Source organism: Conger conger, chromosome 14 (assembly GCF_963514075.1).
Source record: "Conger conger chromosome 14, fConCon1.1, whole genome shotgun sequence".
NCBI lineage: Eukaryota > Metazoa > Chordata > Actinopteri > Anguilliformes > Congridae > Conger > Conger conger.
Genome location: NC_083773.1, coordinates 4052064 through 4073573, shown reverse-complemented (window position 1 = coordinate 4073573; position 21510 = coordinate 4052064). Strand labels below are relative to the sequence as shown.

Sequence of the window (21510 nt, the reverse complement as noted above, 5' to 3'; positions counted from 1 at the left end):
GTTAACTAATTATAAGTTCATCCTATGGTTTGCTAATGTATAAGTATCATGTATCATATACATTAGTTGTTAGCAAGTGCATTAACTTATGAAAGGTAATTTCATGCTTAATTCATGTAGTTGTCATGTCATTAATTCATGTTAACAAATACATTAGGTAATGCCAGTTCAAGAACCTTACTGTAAAGTGTGACCATATGTTTGTTTTTTTTCCAATGATAAACAGCCCATCTGAAACAATGCTGTTGTTAATTACAGCGATTTCTTTACTCGGTGTGTAGTACTGACTGGAATCCCTTCATAAACATGAAGTCAGCTCTCATCTCACAGGACCCATAAGGAATGTAGATGTCAGATTGTCATGTCATGCTTGTCCGTGTTTGTTGGCTGTTGCCTGCAGCCCTCCAAATTTGTCACGTCTACAGCCCCTGTAGCGTAGTGCTTAAGATAAATGACTGGGACACGGAAGGTCGGTGGTTCTATCCCTGGTGTAGCCACAATAAGATCTGCACAGCCGTTGGGCCCTTGAGCGAGGCCCTTAACCCTGCATTGCTCCAGGGGAGGATTGTCTCCTGCGTAGTCTAATCAACTGTACGTCACTCTGGATAAGAGCGTCTGCCAAATGCCATTAATGTAATGTAATATCTCGGTGGCTGCTGTTCAAAGTGTGTCCTGACCGTGTCTTGCATTAAACAAACTTTGGCAGCTGGTAAATTGTGTGATCACAGCTTCCCGTCCTGAGTATGTGAAAGAGCGAGAGTAAAATATTTATGCAAACGGGGATGTTTTCAGCTATGAAATGAATGGAAGTATCACCTGAATGAACGGGCGGCTACTCCAAGGGAATGTCATCAATCACTCGTACAGTTTGAGTACAAACATCAGCCTTGTGGCCTGAATGCCACTCCTCTGACAGCACACAGTGTTTCTTTAACCTGCATGAGGGTGCTTATGTGTAGTAGTGCAGTGCCTGTGCTTTGCCTCTTGAAAAGATGTAAAAGATGGGGGCGACATTGGCTCAGGCGGTAAGAGCAGTCGTCTGGCAGTCGGAGGGTTGCCGGTTCGATCCCCCGCCCGGGCTGTGTTGAAGTGTCCCTGAGCAAGACACCTAACCCCCAAATGCTCCTGACGAGCTGGTCGGTACCTTGCATGGCAGCCAATCACCATTGGTGTATGAATGGGTGAATGAGAAGCATCAATTTTACAGCGCTTTGGACAAATTTACCATTTACCATTTCCCAAAAGATGTAATTATCACTTTGCCTTTGGTTTCATTCAAATATCTCCACAAAAAATAAATGATTTACCTGAGGGCATGAATATAGATTTAAATGAGCATAACATTAAAGCATGTGATAATGAAGTCATAAAAAATAAATGATACTTATATTCAACAATGAACAATACAAAAACTAATTAATTTAGCTACTTGGCTAACTCCTAGCAATGTTGTTCATTTTGAGCCATTATTGGAGCATTGGGCGTGCTCTACATTGGACATTTCCCTTTGTTTTGTGATATTTCCGCTTTTTATTCGAATGTGTAGAAATCCAAACTGATGTAAATGACGATATATTTGTTCATACTGCAGGAACCTTAATTGCATAGCATCAACAGTTAACCTGTGTCAATTCTCACTTGGGCATTCCCATGCAAATTTAAGGCCCAAAATAGAAAGCTTGGCTGCAACATGGACCGATGCCCTATCTGGCCTCGGGCTGTCTGGGATCAAGACTCACCGAACCGGCCGTAAGACGGGCGGAGGTTGTGTAAGGGTCCCTCCTCCTGGTCACGTCTCTTCCCTGCTCTGGCCCTCCGGCAGTGGAACGAGCTCCGGTTTACAGTCAGGACTGCCTTCCCGACACAGGCCGCGAGAGAACACCTATTTTACACCGCATTTGGCACAACTCGCGGTGAATATTTATTACCGGGATTAGCAGCCCGTTCTACGCCGTGTCTAACCCCTACACCCTCAAACCCATTTGCTGTGAAAAGCACTATGTTCCCAATCCCCGGGAAATAGCAGCTGCCATCGCTGGTGCCTCTGATGACTTGGCATGGGCTCTGCCCCTCACTTTCCACCAATCACGTGAGAATACTGTCACACATTCTGTCCCATCAGTGTGGCCGGGTGAGTTTCTTTATTCTGCGTGTGTGTCCTGTGACTGGGAACAAAAAAATTTCATTTATTATGCTTCAGAATATATCCCCACATCTCAGCATAAAAAAGAAGAATTATTAAGTGCACACAAAAAGTATGTAAGGTCAAAATGGGTTTCTATTTAATATTGGCTAGAAAACTCTTGGAAAAGTAGAAATTGTCTATAAACAAAAACTTGTCTTTTACTTAAAAATACAAGACAAATTGGCATGAAAAATGCATTACAATTCAATATTTAGCAGATACTTTTATTCAGAGCAACTTGCACAGACTGCTTTCTTAAAATTAAATACATTTGTGCAAATGGATATGATAATGAAGCAATTCAGGTTATTGTTGTTGTTTTTTTGGAGGGGGGTGTCTTTGGCTATTGATAAACTGTGTCAACAATGAAAGGGGATCATGCACTTACAGTAAGAACAAATAGCATTTTACCAGCCAGCCACTGTTGCTATCGTTGTCACTCACATAAGGTATAGTAATTAATCACACTTGGGTGTTCTAGAGATTAAATATGATCAAATAAGTACTAGAAAGTGAATTTCCATTGAGAAATTTCTGAGTGCGCATAATTCTTTCTCTCCTGTCAATTTGGCCACACAGATATGAATTATACAATTCTTTGTAAGTTCTACTTTTTAAATGTTTTTAAATTCGTGGCAGTTGGGCTTTGTCGGTTGGTGGGTGTGTGGAGCGTGGGGAAGGGGGGGGGGGGGGTCGAGCAGTTCCCCCGTAGCATTTATCTCAACTGTTTTGAATGTTTAAATTGTTTCTAAGCCTGCTGTTTTAATATGCTCTTTGTAAAGAACAATTAGACTTTTTTTTTTTTTTAATAGCAGCTGTTCAACATGTTTTTACGTACATGAATCCAGTGTTGGCAGGAGGCCTAAACAGGAACTCATTGTATTCTGAAGCCAAATGGCACAAGTTTATTCTGAACAGCAGCGTTGATTTGTGAGTCTGGTGCCAGCAATCAACAAGCCCACCCCGCATTCATAATGCTATACTGCCTCAGGGACTTTATCATTTCAGTTAAATAAAAAAAGTTTCGTTTTTTTTTTACTTTATTTAACGTCAGGATTAAAATGACTCTATCACACTGTGTTCTATTACCTGTCAATTTGAGAACAGATGCATCAAGTTAGCTAATTATGTCAAAGTTTGCTTATGTTGATCAAATAAAAATTTGTCATGGAACTATAAGTTATTTCTAGCAAGCAATCCGTCTCTCTTACAACATGGTGACAACCACAGGGAAAGATGAATGATCAAAAATCCCGTAGCTCATAAATGTTCAAACTCTGTGACACAGCATTATTTCTTTACTCTTTTACTTTTTTCCCCCCACGTTCTGGTTTGGTATATTTCCTATTTTCAGCAATATACTGGCTACTGCAGATGTCTTTCTGTGGGCCCAAAGGATGTGTGCTCCAACAAAATGACCTTTTTATGATCAGAAACCTTTCGCAGTGCAGTTACCACTAATCCAAGTACATGTTTATCTTAAATACAAATCGGCATACAGGATTACAACACTGACTTCATACCCGTGTCTTCGTGTGAGATGATGGCTTTAAACTGATCATTGATTTAAACCTGTTTGTCGGCTTGCTTGTTCATTTTTTATTTGGTTCCAGTCAGCTGCACTACTCCGTAACTACGTGCCGGTAATTCTGCTTTAATGCGTTATGTCTCAGGTGGAAGCATTTCTTTTCGTTCGCGGAATAATTAAAAGCTGAAAAAAAGCAGAATTTTATATCAATTCAATCTTCTCAAGATTTTTTTTCCCTCAGTTAAAATCTTCCTGTGGTTTTTCACCAATCACTTGATGGTGATGGTGAATATTGTTGGGCTAATACTGCCTGATATTGTAGTGTTTCTTCAGTTAAAAACCCACCAAAACTTTTCTCTGTATTGACGTGTTTTTTACTGTATTTATTATGCACATTCTGCTGCCTGGAAAAGGTGCTATACAATCATTTTATTATTATTATTATTATTATTATTGTTATTGTTATTGTTGTTGTTGTAAAACATAAAGGCTTACATTTCTCCCTTCATTATTAGAAGGTGTATCCATCAGGGTATTGCCTTCTCGTGCTCATGGGCCCCTCTGATTGGTCCTGGTGTGAAATATGTGCACGCTGCACCGTTGTCTCCCTGCTGATCCTCTACACGCTGCGCCCGATGACAGATTAATGCATCACAGGATTTAAAAGCGGATGTGCTTAGAGTTTTTATCCCTCTCCACACCTTCTGCTGGAAGACTTGATCTACTGGAGTCACTTCTAGATGCTATGATATAAATGTAATCTCCATTGCAATGACTAATAGCTGTGTGTGTGGGGTTTTTTTTTTAGGTCAGAATTGGAAATTCACCGCGAACAACAAGTATGTGTGTGTGTGTGTGTGTGTGTATATGTGTGCGCGCGTGCGTGTGTGTCTTTAAAGAGTGTGGCACCATGGCCCCCACTTGGCGGCTATAAAGTGATGTGAATATATCATAAATAAAAGGCGGACCTCGGGGATCTACCCGAGACGGAGAGCGAATGAGAGCTGGGGATTGGGGAAGGAAACACCCTGGACCTACAATGTTGTTTCAGATTGGAAAAAGTGATATCAAACCCTACTCAGATTACGAGGCTACTGAAGTTAAATAAGTGATGATACAAAAGCTTGATAATTGTGTTTATAGCAGCAGTATGGCTTATGGATTCTACGCCACCCCTGACAGGCCGTTGAATGCTAAACGATGACCTGCGGATGCATTTCTTCAGATTACTCCATACTCACGGGGTCTCTCCCGAGGGCCAGTGTAATTTCCTTCAGGATTTTTGGTACAGAATTTCCTGGAGAAATTCAGAACGTAGGGACCAGGCTGACTGATACTTTCTTTAATGTTTGAGCAGCGTAGAAGTGGGGCTTGGTGGTATAGATAAGTGAAGCTGCCTGGATTTTAATCAGTCACTGTAACCGGTCAACAGGTCAATAATACGTTTTTTGATGAATGTGGAAAGGTAGACACCGCTCAGAATTCATCAGAATGAGAATAAAGACATCCTCACTAAGTGTTGAGAAGCACGGTACGGTTCCTGAATTAATGTTGTGTGTGACATCTTTATCCACATCGATGTCATATGTAACATCCATTTATCCACATCGGATGTCAGACGTAAGATCCATATATTGACTTTGGGTCTCATACGGAGAACCCAAAAATAAGGCCACGGAGCCTGCAATGCAAAAGTCATAAGTCTGCACTGCACCACAATGACATCCACCTTCGTCTAATTCTCCCCGGCTCCAAATGTTCTGCTTGCTTTTCAATACCGCAGAGATTCCTGGAGTTCGGAAACTGAAGTCACCCAAGAAGAAAAGTTGCGTGTTTGCTTTACGCGAGAGTGACAGTTCCCTGACGTCAGGCCGCACTCCCGCTGGCTCCCCGGAGTCTCTTAGTCACCGAGGTTACTCACGGGTGGCTTCAGATCCGGCAAGGTCACTCCATTAACAAGCCGAGGGAGGGATCTGTCCGAAAGACGGGCTCCTGTTAACGTGACCGAGCGCTGGCCCCACCGCTGGTGACTCATACGGGGGGGGGGAGAGTGCATTACATTACATTACATGTCAATACATTACATGGCTGACGCTTTTATCCACAGCGACTTACAGTTGATTAGACTAAGCAGGAGACAATCCTCCCCTGGAGCAATGCAGGGTTAAGGGCCTAGCTCAGGGGCCCAACGGCTGTGCGGGATCTTATCGCGGCTACACCGGGGATCGAACCACCGACCTTGCGGGTCCCAGTCACGTACCTCACCCACTACGCTACAGGCCGCCACTATCGGATCTTTCCCATGGTATGCTAGAGTGGCCTTCCCCCCCTGCTCGGTATCCCAAACGAAGGGTACCTCCATCTTATAGGCAGGAATGAGCCTGGAGTAATGACTCTGGAGCGAGCTGGAGGAAGCACCCGGGGCCAGCTTTAAGAGCCTGGGGGGCGGGGGAGGGCTCCCAGAATGAGCCCTGACAGTGTGAGAGGGGAGCACAAATCACAGGGAGGGGAACAGATGTAGCCGAGGTGCACGATTAGGCCATCCTTGAAGGAGAATCCATTAAAGTTAGACTCCATTAATGCCCAGGTCCGGCCCGGCCACGTGGGGTTCCTGGGAGAATTTGTGTGGAAGTCTGTTGATGTGCCAGCGATGGTGTGTGTGTGTGTGTGTGTGTGTGGGTGTGTGTGGGTGAGTGTGTGTGTGTGGGTGTGTGCGTGTGTGTGTGTGTGAGTGTGTGTGTGTGCGTGTATGCGTGTGTGTGTGTGTGTGTGTGTGTGTGTGTGTGTGTGTGTGGGTGAGTGTGTGTGTGTGCGTGTGTGTGTGTGTGTGTGTGTGCGTGTGTGTGTGTGTGTGTGTGTGTGCATGTGTATCTGTGCATGTGTGTGTGTGCCTTTGGTCTGTCTGTGTAAATATGTACGTGCAGATGTTGACGGGTAGTCATTGAGAAAAATTCTGATCAAAAACACCAGCAGGGTGCTAGATGTTCAGAGGCAGAAATTAGTGTACAAAGTGTGGAATGAGATGAAAGATGCAGTACATGGTGGTACACTCAGCCATGCACACACACACACACACACAGAAACACAGACACACAAACACACGCACATGCGCATACACACACACACACACACATCCCACACACATACACAAACATTTTTACATTTAAATTTTTGTCATTTAGCAGACGCTTTTAATCCAAAGCGACTTACAAGTGCATAGGTTCTTCCACAAGTTAAAGCATCACATCCATAACTAACACAAACACACACACACGCACATACACACACACAGAAACACAGAGACACAGACACACACATACACACGCGCGTACATGCACAGGCACGTACACGTGCATAGACAGGCATGGGCACACGCGCACACACACACGCACACGCATACACACACACACACAGACACGCACGCACACCCAGACACACACACACACACACACACACAGACACACACACTCACAGTTCCTTGCATGTTCACATGCACCTTCACACGCAATTACCTACATTCCATTTGCTCTAATAATAATTATGAGAATGGCAAACATGAAACTGATGTAAAATCCAATTTATTTCTGCGTAGATATGGAAAGAAAGAAAGAAGTAAAGTAATAAATTCATGTTCCGGTCCTTTCACATCATATTTGCCCCTAAGCGGAAGAGAGAAACATATTGATTATGATCCCTCTTTTGAATATATAATGTTGAGGCTTTTGTGTTTTATTCTCTTTTCTAAAGAAAGAGAAAAGGTAAAGTTCTTTAGAGAAGCTAAAAGCCTGTTGCTTTTCTTCACTGCTCCTTGCCTGGCTGCGACAGTGGGCTGAGTATTACTGGAGGGCATTTAAATCATTTTCCTGTCCTAAAGTCCTGGACTAAACCTTCTGCAATCACTCTGTCAAAATAGCCTTGATGAAGGGGGCATATCCACAGGAAGCGGATTGGAGGATGTGACCCCCCCTGAGATTAAAATGCAATTAAACGAAGGACAGGTAAGCCGGGGATGGCGTTCCCGCACCCGGTCAGATCAGAAGAACAATAACGCGGCTCTGCTCATGTCATCCTCCACCTGGAGGGGAGGCCGGTGGGACGCACGCGCATGCAATATGTATGAGAGGCGTGGAAGGAGTCTCAGCGCTCGGACCAGGAACGGGCGTGTTGCGATCGGGGTAAAGCCCAAAGCCGTTGTCACAAAACTGTTTAAGACCGTTTCCCGAACCGACGCTGGGATTTAACGCGGTCCCACCAAAGGAAAGGCTTGCCTTTGAAGTCATGCACCTGCCAGTGCTCGTGTAGCAGTACGACAGTTCGCAGCTGTAAAGTGTGTGGCGTGGACCGCGTTAACGTTGCGTAGCCGTTGAAGCAGACTGAAGTTGTGCCGCTGAGAGTTTTTTTCCTTCGCTACTGTAGCCCTGGGCTTGTTTTACAGGGGTTTGGGCTGGGCCGAGCTGAGAAGCATATCGTAACACATGCTGTAAACTGTATGAGTAGACTTTGATTGATCGATTGAGTGAATGATTGATCTGATTGCTGGTCGTCTCTCTCTCACGGCCCGACCCCTCCCTCTCCTGCAGGGAAGGAGCGGATCGGGATGGACTCCAAATACGAGCAGGAGGGGAAGGTGCAGTTTGTGATCGACGCGGTGTACGCCATGGCCCACGCCCTGCACAGCATGCAGAAGGACTTGTGCCCGGAGTACTCCGGCATCTGCCCCGAGATGGACCTGGCTGGGGGAAAGAAACTCCTCAAGTACATCCGCAGTGTGAGCTTCAACGGTGAGTGAGTGTGTGTGAGTGTGTGTGTCTGTGAGTGTATCTGAATGTGTGTGTGTGTGTGTATGTGTGTGTGTGTGTGTGTGAGAGAGTGTATCTGAGTGTGTGTGTGTATGTGTGAGTGTATCTGAGTGTGTGTGTGTGTGTGTGAGTGAGTGTATGTGTGTGTATGTGAGTGTGTGTGTGTGTGTGTGTGTGAGTGTGTGTGTGTATGTGTGAGTGTGTGTGTGTGCGTGAGAGAGTGTGTGTGTGTCAGTGTGTGTGTCTGTGTGTGTGTGTGTGTGAGTGTGTGTGTGTGTGTCTGTAGGTGTGTGTGTGTGAGTGTGTGTGTCTGTGTGTGTGTGTGTACATGCATGTGTGTGAGTGAGTGTATCTGTGTGTGTGTGTGTGTGTGCGTGTGTCTTTATGTGTGTGTGTCTGTGTGTGTGTGTGTATGTGTGTGCATATGTGTGTGTCTGTGTGTGTGTGTGAGGGTGTCTCTGTGTGTGTCGCTGTGTGTGTATGCGTGTCTGTCTATGCGTGTCTGTGTGTGCGTGTGTGTTTTTGTATGTGTGTGTGTGTGTGTATCTCTGTCTGTGTGTCCTTGTGTGCATGTGTGTGTGTTTGTGTGTGTGTGTGATGTTTATTCAGAATATTCATATATTGCAAGAGCTTGCAGCACACACCATTAAAAATAAGAGTCCTGTGCAAGACAAAAATGCAGCCATGGAACACAAAGACTCTTACTGTCAACTGGTATCTGAAAGGTTGAAGCACTTCAAATAATCATCTGGCTCAGGTTTGTTATGAACATTATTGTGTCAATATTTACATGAAAGAACCTGACAGCTGTGAATCAGATGAGGCATGCAGAAATAGGATACACGCATAGAATACGGTTGTCCTAACACAGGAAATGGAAGAAAAATGAATAAATACGTAATCAAATTGCGTAACTGACTGACATATTGATGACAGCTCCATTCCTAGTAGCCAGCCAGATTAATCTGTTTCATTGGCTCCCTCCCTTTGCTGCCCAAAATGAAAGTATTGTGTTTTCAGATATCAAAAGAACAAATAAACAAATACGATAAAACGAAATTAATGTTCGTTCAACTTAAAATGTCCTGCCCTTCCTTTGTCTGCTGCCACGTGTATGAATAATTCAGCCCTTCATCAATCACGAAGGCGGAATTGTGCCGCTCCGCGCTTTTTGAAATGAAACGAGAAGGTACGGCTTCTCGAAAAAGGAGAAAGAGGGGGTCTGTGAGCTGTGAGGGAGACGGGCGGGCGGGCGGGCGGCGGTGCGGAAGGTTCCGGGCAGCCTCCCGTGTCGTCTGCGCTGATCTGTTTCCCGTTCAGACACAGGCGGCGGGCGGGCGGGGGCACGGGCTAATGCCTCAGCGTGGGGTTCGCAGAGAGATTCGCTCATCAGCCGTCCTGATTACCCATAATGCAGTACAATGGGTAAGAGGGGAAGTGGGGGGGTTGCAGGGGTAGGAAGCGAAAGGCAAACTGCATGCTAAGCCTTGAAAGAAAGTACCATTCTCCGTTCACGCTGTGGAGAACAGCTTCTGGTTTCACGAGCGGCCAAGAACATTAGGACCCTCCCACAGAGCAAACAAAAAGCATTCAGAATCAAATTTTTCCTTGACATTTCCCACATACTGGGGACATATTCAAAAGGCCACACTGACTCCCTTGCTGGATATTGAAAAGCCATTAATGCGAGCATGCGGGGGTAAGGATGAGTTCCGTAACAGCAACAGGACTCAGCTACGTGTTGATATCCCCACTGAGTCTTCAGGCTTAGCAGATACTCAGCTACATGTTGATATCCCCACTGATTATTCAGGCTTAGCAGATACTCAGCCACGTGTTGATATCCCCACTGAGTCTTCAGGCTTAGCAGATACTCAGCTACATGTTGATATCCCCACTGATTATTCAGGCTTAGCAGATACTCAGCTACGTGTTGATATCCCCACTGAGACTTCAGGCTTAGCAGATACTCAGCTACATGTTGATATCCCCACTGATTATTCAGGCTTAGTACAACTCAGCTACATGTTGATATCCCCACTGAGTCTTCAGGCTTAGCAGATACTCAGCTCCAAGTTGATATCCCCACTGATTATTCAGGCTTAGTACAACTCAGCTACATGTTGATATCCCCACTGAGTCTTCAGGCTTAGCAGATACTCAGCTCCAAGTTGATATCCCCACTGATTATTCAGGCTTAGCAGATACTCAGCTACATGTTGATATCCCCACTGATTATTCAGGTTTAGTAGAACTCAGCTACATGTTGATATTCCACTGATTATTCAGTCTTCTCAGAACTCAGCTACATGTTGATATCTCCAACTGATTCTTTAGCCTTAGCAGATACTCAGCTAAGTGTTGATATCTCCAACTGATTCTTTAGGCTGAGCAGATACTCAGCTAAGTGTTGATATCTCCAACTGATTCTTTAGGCTGAGCAGATACTCAGCTCCATGTTGATATCCCCACTTAGCAACAGGAGGGTCTGATTGTAACAGGAGTTGCTGTGCTATATTACAGTATTAGTAATATTATGTCCTTTGTTATAGTATTGTACTGTACGTGGTCTAAAACTGGTCTAAAACTGTTTTCAGTGGTAAGAATACAGTGTTCAGGTCAGCCCAAGATCTGAAAAGTGATTTGGTGTAAAAACAGATCTATTAACCTGGATGATATCAGACAGAGAATATTGCTGACATCATCAGAGTCAGGCTATGTGTGATCATGGCTGTGTAATGCATGGGCAATGAAACAAAATGGCCAATAGGTTTGCCTTTGAGTCTCTTAGTCTCCAAAACATGTTTACTTGCATTTAAATTTAACATTTGCCTGGGCTCCATCCAAGTTTCTTGGGAGTTATTCAATGAATCTCAGGTTGAGCAATGTACGTTATGAAATTTTCTTCCTGACTTCTATTAGACACTTGATCGTGGCAGGACATTTTGAAATCTCAGTTGGGTCACGGAAGCGACTGGTTTCGGGCATCAGATTCTTTCCCTCCCCAATTAAGTGCAGATCTTTGAGGTCATCTTCATCAGTGCCACGCCAGATCAAAAGACAGCGCTGGCTTTGATGTCCTCGCCATAGCAGGCCTGCTCTTTGGGAGAAGGGTAGCTGCTGTTTGGCTGAAGCTGGTGATAAGTGATTGAGTTATATCCTGTTAAATCCTGTCCTTTTATGAATTTCTCATCTAGAGTCACATCACATCTGGACTTCTCCTCCTATCCACACACACTCACACAATGCTGTATATAAAGTTTTGTTAGTTTTATTTTGTACTTGAAAATAGGTAAAGATGCTTAAACAGAAGAACCCCGGGACCCAGCACTGGGGCACATACCTGCGAATGAGGAAGTGAAGGATATTCATGTAGGAGCTTGGATTGCAGATTTTAAGAGAAATAGACAGGTCTTCTCCAGGAAATTAATGATCAGTTCTATACCAATTTGATGTTCATTATAGGTAAATGCCAATTTAAGGAAATGACAGTTGCAATAAATGTCAACCGTACAATGTAATCGGTTTAATGAAATGACAGTTACGGTAAGTTTGAACATCACGACATCAAGCGGAATGTTGCTCTTACAATTCCTTGATATAAAGAAGAAAAAAAAAAAGAATGGTCATTTGGTATTTTCACGGTCCATTTATGCTCACTATGAACATAAATAGCTCAGGGAGGGCGGTGAGTGACGTTTATCTTTAAACCTGTGCATCGTAAAACTCTGCAAGTTCATATGTCGGCTTTCGGCAATAAACAAATTATTTTTTGTATTTCTGGGGCTGCCTCCTGTTTTTTTAATAGATTTCTCAGACTGCTTATTGATAAAAATAAAAAAAGGGAAAGGAAACCTCGGGCAGAGGCATGTGGTGGTTTCCGATGCCAAGCCTGCTCATGAATGCCTTTGATGTGCATAGATCAAAGGGCATAATCATTATGAACAATATTACATTTCAAAGGACAGGAAAGATGGAAAAAAAACATGACATTGCACTGTGTGCAGACATAATGGGGCAATTAATGAATCTGCCAAGTCAGTGGGGGGTGGGGCGGGGCGGGGGCTGGAACTGAATTAATAAGCGTGGTTCACGGGGGCCAATTACATAACAGCTGGGAGGAGCCTAAAAATAAGTTTGTTTGCACGGATACCTGGGGTCGTGTTACATGAGAACAGAACAGGATGGTAGCGGGTTAGAATGAAGTGGACTGGTCTTCATTTTCAGAAAAGACCATTATTACACAGATAAACACAGTTTTTTCTGGGGCGTCATTGAAATAGTTAAAAGGGGTGGGGGGGTGGGAGGGAATTCATCTTGTAGATGATATATTAAAACGGTCCATTTTCAGCGTGAGTGTGAACCTCAACACCCGAACGGATGTGAAAATGTGGAAAAACACTCTTTGGTAAAGCAAAGTTTGAGTTTGGTTGCTTTAGCCACTTTTCAGAGTTTTAACTCTTTTTTTTTTCTTTTTTTTTCTCTCTAGCCTCCAGTGTAAAGATGAAAAGACTTTATAGTTCTGTGCATACTAATCTTAGACCTATTTTTGAATCAAATATTTACAGCGTTATACACAAGCTGCGGCAGCACTGTGAATGCCAACAGGGTGAAAAAGACCCTGTAAACCATTTTGTGTTCAAACTGGGAGCGAAATACACAGTACGTTGTAACATGCACCGTCGTGTTTACGAATTACCTTCTAGTCTTCATCACTGCCAGACGCTTCTTAAAGGTACAACGGGTAATTTCAGACTTCTAACGTTCAAGACAGCAATTGCGCCAACAAACACGCTCAAACCACAACACTGTTTATCCCTCCCCCTTCTCTGTGAACGTGCTGACATTGAAACGCCATTGGCTGTGGCAATTAGAACCAATTTTCAACCAATGAGCTTGCGTTATTGTACAGTTATACAATGTTTTGGTACAGAGTGTCGGGCCATCGACTGTACATTCTGGAACCTGAATTTAAAGATAAACACAGGCCAGAGGGCCCGAGCCTTTTTTCAATGATAGGAAGGGACATACAATGGTTTTGTGACGATGTTTTAACGCAAAAATCTTACCTATTGTACCTTTACCTCTGAATTCGAAACCAATTACACCACCTTGCCGATGTGGGCCATTGTCCTGCGACGCCTAACGGGGGGAAGCCATTGATACAGCGGGAGCCCTGCGGTGACACCCAGGCCCTGTGAGGTGTGGCGAGGCCTTAAAGCCGCCGTGAGAAGAAACGGCTCGTTATATCTGAGAGGAGCTGAGCGCAGCCGGCGGTGTGTAGCTGTCAATTTGTGTCGGAGTCCATCAGATCCTTCGCCGCCGTTGAAGAAGCGTTGAAAACAATGTGCTTAGCTCCACAGCACCGCTCTGAGCTCAGAGACGGGCTTGTGTTTTGTTTTTTTTCCCCCCCAGTGACTGACAGCTCTCTTTGCCCAGCGACAGCGTTTGAAAAGCCACACGATCCCGGCTATGAAGGGAAAATCGATAAAGGCGATACGTGTGCGCCGTATATTTTTCGGGGGAAACCCACAGATACGCTGAAAGAAGGGACGCAACTGACACACACTCCGGACTGTTTTGAGCTTTGGGGGTTTTTTTGTTTCTTGTCGCTGTTGTTGGTTAAGCTAGCGGACTTTAGACGGAAGGCTCGGTGTCGGCGGTCACGATGCCGGTGACTGTACCTGCCCGCTGACGCTCTCACACCTGCGCTCAGGACGGTAATTGCCTGTCTGGATGGCGCCCCGTGACTGTGCTTACGGATCTGAGACAGCTCCTCAGCCCCCGCCACCCCCTCCCCTCCCCTCCCCTCCCCTCCCCTCCCCCCATGCCTGTGCCCGGGCAGACAGTTCAGGGACGGATAATGAACCGGCTGAAGATGGCACGGCGGCTCTCCGCAGAACACCGAACGCCTCGCCTTAATCTGGACCGACATTTTAAAAACTGCTCTTCTGAAAAAAAAACCTATGTGAACATCTACTCTGGCCCTTGGAAATACGTAGAGTTCATTTTATTTTATAACTTTTTAGCGCCACGCTTTAGGTGCGCACTGTGAATCAGGCTACTTAGCTTTCTTAGTGAACAGTACCACTGAGCTTTATTTTAGGCAAAACTACTCACAAGTTAAATGCAACTTGTTGATGTGGACTAATTAGTGACGGGTGATAAAACACCAGTTTTTTTTGGTCATTCCCCATAGAGTCTGTCTTTGAACAGCCAACACAGCTCTCCAAAAAGGCTTATCCTGCTTGTCACTTTCTGAAACAGTAACTTAATTATGTCCTGGCTAGACTCCTGAGCTCTGTTAGCCAGAGTGGTGTATCAGCTAAGACCAGACACACACACACTCACGTGCATACACACACACACACACACACACACACACACACACACATGCACACACACAGACACACACACACACGCACACACACACACGCACACACATGCACACACACACGCACACACACACACAAACAGTCTCTGTGTCACTGAAACACAAAGGTATGGAGAAGAAGGGAAGAGTACCATAAAAATAGCACGACTGTTAACTGTTTCCATAAAAAAACGCTTTGGGCGCCAAGCCGTGTGAAAAGCATGGCCCTGGACTGAGGAAAGTGTGTGAAATGGTGATCTCCACGTCATCGTCTTCCCTGGGCGATCTTCACGTGTCATCGTCTTCTCCTCCTGTAGGCAGTGCAGGCACCTCGGTGACGTTCAACAGGAACGGAGACGCCCCGGGACGCTACGACCTGTTCCAGTACCAGATGAACAACAACAGCTCTCCGGGATACAAGGTGGTGGGGCAGTGGATGGACAACCTGCAGCTCAGTGTGAGTACACCTGGGGGAACAGAGGGGGAAGAGAGGGGGAAGGGAGGGGGAACAGCTTCATGAAAAATAGCAGACCAACCCATTTGGGGCGACATTGGCTCGGGCGGTAAGAGCAGTCGTCTGGCATTCGGAGGGTTCCTGGTTCAATCCCTGCCCTGGGTGTGTCGAAGTGTCCCCTGAGCAAGACACCTAGCCCCCAACTGCTCATTTCGAAACACGCAGGACGGGATCGAACCGTCAAACCCCCCCGGACTGCCAGACAACTGCTCCTTACTGCCTGAGCCAACATGGCCCCGGAGACGAGCAGAACTGCCCGTTTGTGCTGACGCAGCGCGCCTCGCTGTTCAGGAGCGGGCCATCATTTCCTCCACATAATTGCCAGAGACAGTTTAAAGGCGTGTCTTTATAATCAGTGCCTTTAAAAGACGGGCAGCCTCTAATTGAACCTCAAGATTGCGCAAATGTACGGATAGACTCTTGGCCCCGGGGAGCACAGCTTATTATGAACACATCAAATGTATAATAGAGCTGGCAGGCGTTGCCAATTTCTGGTTTGAAGTTTGTTATCAGGTCCTAATGGTTTGGCAGAATCCCCCCCGCTCCAATCACTCCCGTTCCCCAAAACGGCGGTGCCGTACCCTGCTCTTTCCCTTCCTTTCTTCAGCGCGAGGCTCATGAAAGCACCGTGTGGTGAATTATCTGCTAATTAATCACTCTGCGTCGACGGGCATTCGCCGTCTCAGTTTCGGTAAATACACAAATAAATGCTTTATCTTTTTTTGAATGAACGTAATTGAACACACACCTCATTGTTTATTAACAGAACGTGACTTTTGTTTTTGTTCAGTAAAGTGAGAGCGCCTCCATGTAAAGCTGTGTTGTCCCGTAGTTTTATTTACTAGGCAGAGGCATTGAAACTCAAGGAAGCGGTTTTCTGGGATATAAATAATCTGTGCCCTCACACAAACGCTGATACCAGCACCTGACAGTCCCTGCACTGGTTCCCACCCTGAAACTAAGGATCTGAGGATATTCCTTACAGATATAATGGGAATCAAGTGTACTTTATTTAATTTAGCTGCTTCCAGTGATTTCTGAGCACATTCTGCCGCTCATAACCAGTGCACCTGTTAGTACATGGCTAGTGTGCTGGTAACATGGGCAGTGATCCAAATTATTACAGTAACAAAAGCCAGAAAAGAGTACAATGGTAAATGGTCCATCACACGGGTTTCATTGCAACCCAAGGTCTTTAAAACAATTAAACCCTGCTGTAATTTGCAATATAGGAAGGTATTCGGCAGATGCTTTTAAGCCAAGTGGTGGACGGACGTTGCATTTAACATGGTCGGAAAACCGCCACTACCTACTGGAGACAGCGGTAAAGAGGAAAATAAAATCAATACCGTCACAGAGAGGCATGCCACAGGAGCTGAACAACTGATAATAGGCTCTGGGACTCACAGTGTTGACTGTTGCAAATATAAGTTCCCGTAGCCTCCAGGACTCCGCTCGCATTCTCACCGCGAAAGGCAAGACCTGGCTTTGTCCGGGAGAAAGTGAAAGAGTGTGTTCTGACGTAAGACGGAGAGGTGACAATGCAATAGAGGGAGTGAGCGAAAGTAGCGTAGCATGATTTAATGAGCTTACGCCACATCATTAACAAATGCATTGTTTACTTAGTTTGGGTTTAATCAGCGTTCATTACAGTGTCATTAATAAAGAAGTCAAGGTTTCCAAAGTGAGGATACATCAATATTGCAAGGCTACAGTAAGATAGCACGTAGAAAATACCCTTTATTCAAACGAGGTCCATTCACATATTCATTGATATATTATTTTTCAAAATATTCATCGAAATCAGTCAACATTTTCATTCTGAGAGGCAATGCACCAGGCATAAATATTTCATTAATGTCTTCATTTTAAACAATTAGTGGCATAATCATGTTAGCTGAAGACTTAGTACTCATGCTTGTATATTTTCTCTCAAATATTGATGAAAGATTTATAGTGGATACAGTAATTGGGGCGCACTGCTTCATTAAAACGGTGACCCGTTTAATTAAGGAAGCAGTGTTTTATATTGTTAGTTTCTTGAGCACCGCTCAGCGCAGGCCGGCACGTTGACATTGGGAGGTTGTTTCCTGAGAAAACCCTTCGGTTTACTGCATCGCTGGCTTGGGCAAGGTAAACAGGAAGCGGGAGGCTGCGGGTGTGTGTCGGTCTGTGCTCGTACCGCACCGCTAACACGGGCAGACATCTGCCCCTTAGCCCTGAGACGGAGAGAACAGCAGGGCTCCTCCTCAGGTGCGGGTGCCGGTGCAGGTATAGATACGTGCGTCTCCCCCCTCAACATCCCTCTCCTCCCTGAAGGGCTAATAGACTGAAAAGGGCCCTTTCAAGCCCGGTTCCTCAGACGCGTCGTTTGAAACGCGCGAGGCTGCCGTAGGCCTCGCCCGTACGTGTGGCGAATGAGAAGTGTGCCTTTTGATTACATGGTAACGGTTTCAATCAAATGAGATATAATGGCGGCTTCCGCGTAAGCGCGGGGAGCTCCACCAAGAACGGAAGTTAATTTCCCGAGTGCCTCACGTGCCGCCTCTCACAGCTGTAGCTTTAATTGAAGCTTTGTTTGTTTTGCGATACGCCGTAAATACACGCAAGAAACAATTAGGGGGCTCGGAGACGTTCCCGGTGCGGTGCGGTTCTGCTCGTATAACGACCGGGCCGAGGGGTGGCGGGGGAAGAGATATCGCCTCCGCGGCAGCGGGGGGGAAAGACCCGGAAACGAGCCGTGTGTTACAGAGGCTTCTTCTCCCTCCATAGCCGTGTGTGTGTCTGTGTGTGTGTGTGTGTGCACGGATACGCATGCAAATGTTTTTAATCTGTGCCGGCGTAGCCAGAAAGTAGGACACTGCAAGAGACTATGGAGGGCCTTTTTTGGAGTGTTTGGTTGTGTTTACTGTATTGATAGTTATCCATTTTCCTTTTTTATAATTAGTAACCTACTGTGGATATGCCCGTACACACAGTACAATTACATGCATAATGAGGATTCAACATGAGGACAGAAAATAACCTATTGTGTCTCATTAAGAAAATTTAAAAAGTGCACAGCCACACACATCCTGTCCAGGACCCACTAAGCAGTATGATCTGAGATCAGGGAACAGGGAGCAGCGTGATCTGAGATCAGGGCCCATTAAGCAGCATGATCTGAGATCAGGGCCCATTAAGCAGCGTGATCTGAGATCAGGGAACAGGGAGCAGCGTGATCTGAGATCAGGGCACAGGGAGCAGCGTGATCTGAGATCAGGGCACAGGGAGCAGTGTGATCTGAGATCAGGGAACAGGGAGCAGCGTGATCTGAGATCAGGGAACAGGGAGCAGTGTGATCTGAGATCAGGGCACAGGGAGCAGCGTGATCTGAGATCAGGGCCCATTAAGCGGCGTGATCTGAGATCAGGGCCCATTAAGCGGCGTGATCTGAGATCAGGGCCCATTAAGCGGCGTGATCTGAGATCAGGGCCCATTAAGCAGCGTGATCTGAGATCAGGGCACAGGGAGCAGTGTGATCTGAGATCAGGGCACAGGAAGCAGTGTGATCTGAGATCAGGGCACAGGAAGCAGTGTGATCTGAGATCAGGGAACAGGGAGCAGTGTGATCTGAGATCAGGGCCCATTAAGCAGCGTGATCTGAAATCAGGGAACAGGGAGCAGCGTGATCTGAGATCAGGGCACAGGGAGCAGCGTGATCTGAGATCAGGGCACAGGGAGCAGCGTGATCTGAGATCAGGGAACAGGGAGCAGCGTGATCTGAGATCAGGGAACAGGGAGCAGCGTGATCTGAGATCAGGGAACAGGGAGCAGCGTGATCTGAGATCAGGGAACAGGGAGCAGCGTGATCTGAGATCAGGGAACAGGGAGCAGCGTGATCTGAGATCAGGGAACAGGGAGCAGCGTGATCTGAGATCAGGGCCCATTAAGCAGCATGATCTGAGATCAGGGCACAGGAAGCAGGGGGCTTTGCCTGGCACAGGGCCCACAAACAAGGTCATGCAACATCACGGCTCTGAAACAGGGCAGTACCGCAGAGGTTGCTGGTTCAGATCCCAAGGCGGGGCACAGCCATCGTACCCGTGAGTAAGGTGCACTCCAGTAAATCGCTCGCTGTGTAAAAGGATAATGTGCGAACGGGGAGTTGTGTGCGTCACTGCGGAAAAGGGGGTCTGCTAAGCAAGTGAGCAATGCTTGGAGTCTCGCTGAACACTTCCCACCGCAGCCTCACAACAGCTCCTCCACACAGGGAGTAATCCGCAGGCCTTAAGCGCTTCTCATGCAGAGGCTGCTCACAGGAGATTGTCGCTGCCCTTTCTTTTTTTTATTTTTAAACGTGTTCCTTTCATGAAAGTTAAACTCCGGGTGCTTTAATTTCGCGTAGGCGTCTCTTAATATCGAATTCCTTTTTTTTTTTTTTTTTATATATATATACGGGGGAGTCGGCTCACAGCGAGAGCTGTGGAAAAAAAGAAAGAAAGAAAGAAGGGAGAGTGAAACATAAAGGTTTCTGTGGCGGAGGGTGGCGTTGTGGTGTGCTGCTAATGCTTTGTGAATGGATCCGTCTCCCGGCAACCTGCGGAGAGCACACAGGCCCCGCTGGAGCCTGCCTCCCGCCACTGCTCCTCGGAAGTGAGGAAACGTGACTTCAGGTGGTCAGGAGTGCGGGAAAAAGCCCCTGTCCGCACAGACAGCGTGTCTGTAAACGGCGTGTGTCGTGTAGCACGTTCATACAGAGACATACGTAACGTTATGGGCTTACGGTCCAGCCCAGAACTGCGGGAATAGGGACGGAGGTGTCTCTCTGCCCTCCACACAGACAGCGTGTCTGTAAACGGCGTGTGTCGTGTAGCACGTTCATACAGAGACATACATAACGTTATGGGCTTACGGTCCAGCCCAGAACTGCGGGAATAGGGACGAAGGTGTCTCTCTGCCCTCCACACAGACAGCGTGTCTGTAAACGGCGTGTGTCGTGTAGCACGTTCATACAGAGACAAACATAACGTTATGGGCTTACGGTCCAGCCCAGGAGTGCGGGAATAGGGACAAAGGCACCTCTCTGCCCTCTGCACAGACAGCGTTTAACGCATCGCGCTCATGCAGAGATATAAATAACGCTTGGGCGTTACGCAAACTTATTTCCGTTGAAAACTTGTGTTCTCTTGGAGGCCCTTAAGAGCCCTGGGCGTGAGCGTGAGGTCTACCCACACTGTGAAGGCCGCAAGGCAGCCCTGACCAGGATAGTGCCAGTGAATAATGCTGTTTTTCTGTACTGCGCTAGCGTGCATCTCCGCAGACGCGCTAGCTAGTTGGGGTTCGGAGACAGAGTGTTTACCCGTAACCTCACATTCAGATCCCAGCAGAGACGTCGTTGTTGTACCCCAAGGCGCTTTTTTTATGATCGGTTTGGAAAAATATCACGCTTTATAACTCGGTAATACGTTGTCCTAGTTAGCGGTGTCTGCTAAGCGAATCAATAATGTAATAATGTTTTTGCTCGGTCCTGGGCTTACATGGGGAAGCGCTTCTTGGGGAGGGCGATAAATATTGCATGTCTCTGTAACCTTTTATCCATTCCGCCATGTGCAATAAGAGCTCCTTGTGGGTTCAGTCCTCACGCATTTACGTCTGGCCTTAATTGCCGTTAAGGGCTCTGTTAATTTTTGTTCCATTGCTTATGTAAAATATAAAAATTCTCTGTGCATGGAGGAATAAACACGGTTAAGTGCGAGTATCGGGACAGTGACGGAATCGTGTTTGTTTTGAAATGAATCAGTGAAAATAATGTCAAAGTGCAGCCTGAAAGCCTTCGTCTGAGGGACCTACAGACATATCAGATGACCCCTGCAGGAATCACGAGCCTTTTTATACATCGTCCCTCCAATTTATTAGAGCAAACGTAATTGGACAAATTAACATCTGAGATAAAGTCGTATTCAGCACTCGGTTGAAAATAATTAGCATTCGATGACTGCCCTGAAGTCTGGCTTGCAGCCCATAGACACGGGCAGATATGTGACCCGTCCAAAGTTTGTTTTCTGCGCATAGCCCAAGATAACATGTTATTAACTGTATCTGCTATTGCCGAGTTACTGCACATTTGAA

The 21510-nt window shown here is 46.1% G+C and overlaps 1 protein-coding gene and 1 long non-coding RNA gene across 3 annotated transcripts in view; one reads left to right on the top strand and one right to left on the bottom strand.

Moving 5' to 3' along the window:
* The window catches only part of LOC133109737 (metabotropic glutamate receptor 7), a 212547-nt gene that overhangs the window by 148701 nt on the left and 42336 nt on the right, over positions 1-21510 (top strand). For both annotated transcript variants that reach the window (XM_061219273.1, XM_061219274.1), the window contains exons 6-7: positions 8294-8494; positions 15203-15342. In XM_061219273.1, coding sequence (XP_061075257.1) covers positions 8294-8494; positions 15203-15342 — 341 coding nt within the window. The remainder of the gene's footprint in view (positions 1-8293; positions 8495-15202; positions 15343-21510) is intronic.
* The window catches only part of LOC133109738 (uncharacterized), a 31424-nt gene continuing 24993 nt past the window's right edge, over positions 15080-21510 (bottom strand). The window contains exon 3 of the long non-coding RNA XR_009704786.1: positions 15080-15352. This is a non-coding gene — a long non-coding RNA (uncharacterized LOC133109738). The remainder of the gene's footprint in view (positions 15353-21510) is intronic.